Source organism: Peromyscus leucopus, chromosome 3 (genome assembly GCF_004664715.2).
Source record: "Peromyscus leucopus breed LL Stock chromosome 3, UCI_PerLeu_2.1, whole genome shotgun sequence".
Classification (NCBI taxonomy): domain Eukaryota; kingdom Metazoa; phylum Chordata; class Mammalia; order Rodentia; family Cricetidae; genus Peromyscus; species Peromyscus leucopus.
Genome location: NC_051065.1, coordinates 85,249,182 through 85,256,406, shown reverse-complemented (window position 1 = coordinate 85,256,406; position 7,225 = coordinate 85,249,182). Strand labels below are relative to the sequence as shown.

Genomic DNA, 7,225 nt, shown 5'->3' with positions numbered 1-7,225 from the left:
CTGGGCCCTCACTTAAGCTCTTCTTGGATATCCTGTTGCTGTCCTGTGTCATGGAGATTCTGTAACTTGGGGTCTAAAGGACCAGGCTTTTCACATGTGCCAGGAGATCATAGATGGGGTAGATAATGGGATGGGCCAACTCATAGCTCAATGGTAGTGGTAGTAAGAACAGGCCCAGAACCTTTCCTAGACAGTACAGTGGAGCTGACCTTACTGACAGATGGGGGCAAGCTGGCCACAAGGATGTGAACATGAGTTATCTGGTCCTACCCCTCATCTGCTATATAGTGGTGTGAACAAGGGGGAGATGTCCTCCCCTACCCTGCCTCTCACTACCTGTAGCATATGGGAGAGATGGCTCTGAGTCAGAAGAACTATGGGAGAGCTGGCTCTGAGTCAGAACTGGTAAGCTGACCTAGCCTCTCACTGGCTGGAGCATTCAGGAATGTAGGTCTTGCATCTCATATGGGCAGCTCAGTAAAGTTGATCCTGTTGGTGATGATTTGGTGAGCTGACCCTGAGGGCATAAATGTGAGAGAACTAGCCCCATTTCTCATCTGTCATGCAATGTGGTCAGGGAAGAGATGACCAAAACTTGCCTCTCCTCAACTCTTGCTGCCTACAGCATTCAGAGGAGCAAGCCCTACTCTTCAACTGGGCACCATAGTAGTTTCAACCCTGCTGGTGAGGGCACAGGTGAACTTATTTGTCTTATTTACAGTGTTAGAGTGCTTTTCAGCACTAAATATGGTGACATTGACTGAACAAATGTGTGTTAGTATTGCCCCTTGCTGGAAGATGGTTAATGTTTCACAGATACTATATCTTACAATGGGAATACATCATGTAAAATAATGTGGATCAGAAATAGCATAAGCCAAGAATTCACTTGACACACATATGGAGCTTCTCTCCTGGTCCCACCAAGCCCCCGCAGTCCTACAACTCACGTATAAAATGATCACTCAGACACTTATTTTACTTATAAACTGTATGGTCGTGGCAGGTTTTCAGTTATCTACTTTTGTATCTTAAATTAACCCATTTCTATTAATCTATAAGTTGCCATGTGGCTCGTGACTTACCTTACATCTTGCTTGTCATGGAGGCAGCTGGCAGGTCTTTCCGCCTCTGACTTCACTTATCTTCTCTGCCCCAATTATCTTCTCTTTTTCCCACCTATACTTCCTGCCTGGCTACTGGTCAATCAGTGTTTTATTTATTACCCAATCAAAGCAACACACACAACATACAGAACATCCATAGCAAAACATTGCAGAATATCTCATGCAGCTCATTATATACAGTACCCTGCAATGTACCACAGTTTTCACCTATGGATTGCTGCCACTGCTCAGCAGCAAGGATGGACATTTACAATTTGAAATAAGGTTTCTATTGAGCATGTAAACTTTCAGAAGACAATAAAGAAAAGTTCCGTGGAACCATTTTAAGTAGTATCATAAGACATTGAGAGCTGTGTATATGTGTTTACAAAGAAATGTGTGCCCCTAAAATACAAATTTTAAAAGTTTGATCAAACAGTTTCCTATTTCATACTATAATGTGTAGGACTAATTATGAGTGAATGTGTAACTATTAAAAACATCACTGTAAAAATAATAATTTTATTAATGCAGTAGAAATGCGAGGTTTTGGCTTCTTGGCAAACTTCACTAAAAAGGCAAAGGGAATGAACACAAGAAAAATGTAACATTCACATAAAAAGTTAAGACATAAGTCAATTAGCATACAACTTTATAATTATTTCTCTGTTAAATATATCAGATACTATCAAATTAAACACACCCATGAAGTATGCATCTTTATCTGTTGCATTACTCTGAGTCCATCAAATATAAATATTTCCTTGAAAACATCATTATGAGAAGGTGTAAAATTCCTGTGAGATAAGGGACAAAGTGGGGAGGAACAAAAAATGAATTTAAAGTCTCTTTAGCTTGTAAACTTCCAAGGAGAATGGCTAGAATTGTCTTTTAAAATGCTTTTGGGTTATTCCAGCTGAGTGAGGTGATGGGGTTGGACGACGTGCATGCACCTGAAATCTGATCTACAGAGGACAATTGAAATAAAAATGTACTGATGTTCTGGCCCCCAGACAATCATAGTTGAATTCCACACATTAGTTGCAACACCAGTATGACCATCATGGTCAATTGTCAGTGAGACCCTAGAGTCACCAGGCTACACAGTGCACTTGATGAAGGCACAGCTTGTTACTCTTACTGATAAATTGGTCAAGACACTGGGGAACAAACAGAAACATTAGAATCAAAGTATTCAATTGTAGATCCTCATTTTATACAGATTTGATATTCTTTCTCTATATATGACATGGAAATTACCTTAGGAGGTAACAGACACTGTCCTGAAGATGGATAAAGAAGTTGATGTACAGGTGTGGTTGGGATCTTCTCACCCTAATAGTGAGGAATACATCATGTACCATTCATGTAGGGTCATGCATTGAGCAGTAGCTATACATACTTAACATAGAACGTGTGTAGAACTGGTTAAAACCATGGCCTTCCACCTCACATCTCCAGGCATGTTCCACTATACCATCACTAGCATGTTGTCATGGAGTGCAGCGTAGAGCAGTCAATATGTGCTTACTCATCTTCCTTCCTTATAAGAAGTAATCCTTGAGATTCTAGGCAGATCCAACAATATGTCTACTCACATCCAGTATTTGTAGAATTCTTGATGTGTTATATAGCTAATCATGCTCTATATTAATAAATAATGCAAAACATTACTAAATGTCAAAAAGGAAAGTAGAATATAGATGTCCCAAACCATGATAGTTATTCAGTTCTGGGGTATGAAAAGAACTGCAGTTTTAAATAAAATTTATCTCTGAGTGACAAACATAGGGCGTAAACATAGAAAGAGATGGGCTTTGGTTGCTTATTACACTAAGAATGCTCCTTTCCTGGGACCCTGATTCATATGAATCCTGTCCTCATGTCAAATGTCTTGATCATCTACCTTTAACATTCAATATCATAACACTTGGGTTGAAACATCATAGTGACTCTACTCTGGACACAGCTCCAGAATGTACATCCTTCACATTCATTCCTATATATTTATCCCTTCTCCTTACTTGATTTCCACTGAATTAAATACAACCATGAAAAAGTATGCTGTTCTTGTTCTTGGATCTAGTGCAGAGTTGGTAATAGTAGCATATAATAGAGAATATAGACCAAAGAAGCGTGAAATTAGCATTTTTAATGGGGATCTCCAGTTTTGAAAATTGAGGATTATGTAAAGAGAGGACATATTAGGGATAGTATCCTGAGATATCTAAAGAATACCACTAAATATGTACAATGCAAACTGAACTAAGAAGGAAGCTCAGGGAACTGAGAAGATTTCTGACATTGGACAGCTTTGATGAAATTAGTTTGGCAGAGTACTGATGGATGAAGGAATAGGAGGTTGCTTAGGAGGAGATGAAAGATACTCCCATTTCATATAGTCATGACTCAGAAAGGATTTTAAATATTCTTCCTGCTCATTTCAAGATCTTCAGGGTATCAGAGCAATGAGCATTTTGTGATCAATGACATCAACAGTCAAAAATGAAATGAATGAAATAGATACAAGCCATGAAAGAGGGTATAAAGTTGTTTATTTTTCTAATTCTGTCATGTATTTTTTGAATTTTCTTGATAGAAAAGTTCATAAAATACATTTGAAAACATAAAATCTAATGTGAATATCCACAGCTTCTATTCTTAATGTATAAAAGGTCATTGAGTTGTACTGACTTTGTTTCTGGTTAATTTTGGTGTATTATAGTTATTTATCTGCAAAATTTTTATGATAAAGTTTATAGTTTTATATTTAAAAAACAACTTAATGGATAGTTAAAGCTTCTTTAAATTTCTGGGAATATTTCAGATCAGTTACTACCCTTAATGTGAATATATGACAGAAAAACATAGAGTAAAAGGAAGTGATAAAAACAACAAAGCCCTTACAAATTCCTATGCTGATATTGTTCTTTGACCCACAGTAAAAACTTGCTATCTGAAGGCAAATCTATTCTATCCCTCTGACATGAAACCTGGGGACTGACTCTAGTGCTTATGCTGAGTCCCTTAGATGAGTCCAGGCAACCCTGCAACTAGCCTCAGTCCTGTACATCCCTGCTGATTTGCATGTGGCCAGAGCACGCCCACTCCTCTGAGAAGTTATTCAGTGTTTGTACCCATCATGTTCAGAAGTCATTCTCAGTGAGGATACAGCATGGACATGAAGATGCTTCCTAAGCTCCTAGGGCTGCTGCTGCTCTGGTTTTCAGGTAATGAAGACAAAAAGGGAGAATTGTGTAGCCAGTTTTGTGAAGCTGCCTGGCTTTTCATGGAAGTTAACTTACAATATGGTTAACACTGTATCATTGTTTTATGTTTCCAACCTCAGGTGTGAGATGTAATATCCAGATGACACAATCTCCAACAACTCTGTCTGCATCTCTTGGAGACAGAGTCACCATCACCTGCCGTGCGGGTCAAAACGTTAATAGTTGGTTAGCTTGGTACCAGCAGAAACCAGGGAATGCTCCTAAACTATTAATCTATAAGGCATCCAGTCTGCAAACAGGAGTCCCATCAAGATTCAGTGGCAGTGGATCTGGGACAGATTTTACTCTCACCATCAGTAGTCTGCAGCCTGAAGACATTGCCACTTACTACTGTCTACAGCATCAGAGCTGTTGACACAGTGATACAAGTCATAACAAAAACCTCCCTATGGTGCAGGGAGTAAGACTGAGCTGGGCTAACCGCTCCCTCTAGTGCCTGCTCCTCTCATTATTTTGTTTTCAGTTCTGATGAGTTTTGAAGGTCATTGGGAGGGCTGAGGACTGTCAGTGGGGCCCCTCTGCTTCTAACTTTCCTCCTCTTAGGTACAAGAGCACAGAAATGAAAGAATATCTCACATTTGCTTAAGAGCAGTTTCTTTTATGTTTGAGCAATCCTGGCTATGCTCGCCTTGCAATGCACACAGCCAAATCGCCCTCTAATGAGACCCCATGAAAGATTATTTTAATTCAGGAAACCATTTTCTGGACGGATACATCTGTGTGGCTTGTGATGTGCTATGTTTTCATGCTGCAATGTGTACTAAAGCTTGCTTTATAAATACTGTTTAACAAGCTTTAGGTAATATTATGGTAGGAACTAAAGACATTAGTTGTATGTGCCCAAGCTGGAGGAGGTAGTTCAATGGGAGGAGGCAGAAATTGGTATAAGATATCGCTAGCTATTTCAACTCCAGCTCTTGCTTTTACACCCAGCATGGCATTAGCAGAGTGACTCTAAATGCCTTTCCTCCTGTTACATGCTGAAACCTCTGAAATCTTGGACAAAAATACAAAAAATCTTTCTTTTTTTATTTTTTATTAAGAAAAAAATTTTATTCATTTTTACATACCCCTCTTCCCCCAGCTCCTCCAGCCTCCCTCTCTCAAAACCCCTCCATTCCCTCCTACAAGAAGGTAAGGCCTCCCATGAGGAGGTACATTTAGTAGAGGCAAGTCCAAGCCCCTCCCTCTGCCTCAAGGCTGTGTGAGGTGTCCCATGACAGGTAGTGGGCTCCAAAAAGCCTGCTCATGCACCAGGGATGAATTCTACTCCTGCTGCCAGGGGACCCTTTCAGCAGATCAAGCTACATAACTGTCTTGTTGTACAGAGTACCTAGCCCAGTCCTATGCAGGCTCCAGAGCTGTTAATCCAAATTTTATGAGTTCCCACTAGTTTGGTTTTTTTCATCTCTACAGGTTTTGCCATCATGATCTTGATGCCCTTGCTCATAGCAGCCCTCTTCTCTCTTCAACTGGACTCTTGGAGCTTGGTCTGGTGTTTGGCTGTGGCTTTCTGCATATGCTTCCATCTGTTACTGGAGAAAGGCTCTATGATGACAGTTAGGGTATTTAACAATCTGATCACTGGGGTAAGCCAGTTCATCATACAAAAATCAGTCAACATAATACATCATATAAACAAATTGAAAGAAAAACACAACATGGTCATTTCATTAGACACTGCAAAAGCCCTTGACAAAATCCAACATCCCTTCATGATAAAAGTCTTGGAGAGATAAAGAATACAAGGAACATACCTAAACATAATAAAGGCAATTTACAGCAAACCAACATCCAGCATCAGATTGAATGAAGAGATACTCAAAGAGATTCCACTAAAATCAGAAACAAGACAAGGCTGTTCACTCTCCCCATACTTATTCAATATAGTACTTGACGTTCTAGCTAGAGCAATAAGATAACAAAAAGAGATCAAGTGGATACAAATTGAAAAGGAAGAAGGACAACTTTCACTATTTGCAGATGGTATGATGGTATACATTAATGACCAAAAAAATTCTACCAGGGAACTCCTCCAGCTGATAAACACCTTCAGCAATGTGGCAGGATACAAGATTAACTAAAAAAAATCAGTAGCCCTTCTATATACAAATGATAAATGGCCTGAGAAAGAAATTAGAGAAGCATCACCATTTACAATAGGCACAAATAATATAAAATACCTTGGGGTAACTCTAACTAAGCAAGTGAAAGACTTGTGTTATAAGTCTCTGAAGAAAGACATTGAAAAAGATACCAGAAAATGGAAAGATCTACCCTGCTTATGGGTAGATAGGATTAACATAGTAAAATTGGCAATCTTACCAAAAGCAAAATACAGATTCAATGCAAAATCTTTTCTTTTTAAGTTATTTCTCTCAGGTATTTTCATCATGGCAATGCAAAAATCAATAACACTAGGGTTCTGTTATTTAAAAGAAGTTCGTATTACAAACTAGATGCCCTTCAACTGAAGAATGGATAAATAAAATGTGGTACATATACACAATGGAATACTACTCAGCAGAGAAAAACAATGACATCATGTGGTTTGCAGGCAAATGGATGGATCTAGAAAAAATCATCCTGAGTGAGGTAACCCAGCTCAGAAAGACAAACATGGTATGTACTCACTCATAGGAGGATACTAGATGTGGAACAAGGATGACTGGACTGCTACTCACATCACCAGGGATGCTACCTGGAAAACAGGACCCCAAGAAAGACACAGGGATTGCCCAATGATGGAGAAATGGATGAGATCTACATGAACAGCCTGGATATGAGTGGGGGTAATGAAGTGCGAGGGTCAAGGGAAAGACAGCCTGT

The 7,225-nt window shown here is 39.3% G+C and overlaps 1 gene segment (V, D, J or C); it reads left to right on the top strand.

Moving 5' to 3' along the window:
• Window positions 1-4,249: 4,249 nt before the first annotated feature.
• On the top strand, window positions 4,250-4,751 carry LOC114687505. The segment is given in 2 exon segments: window positions 4,250-4,336; window positions 4,456-4,751. Coding segments are annotated over 2 exon segments (351 nt in total).
• Window positions 4,752-7,225: the final 2,474 nt, after the last annotated feature.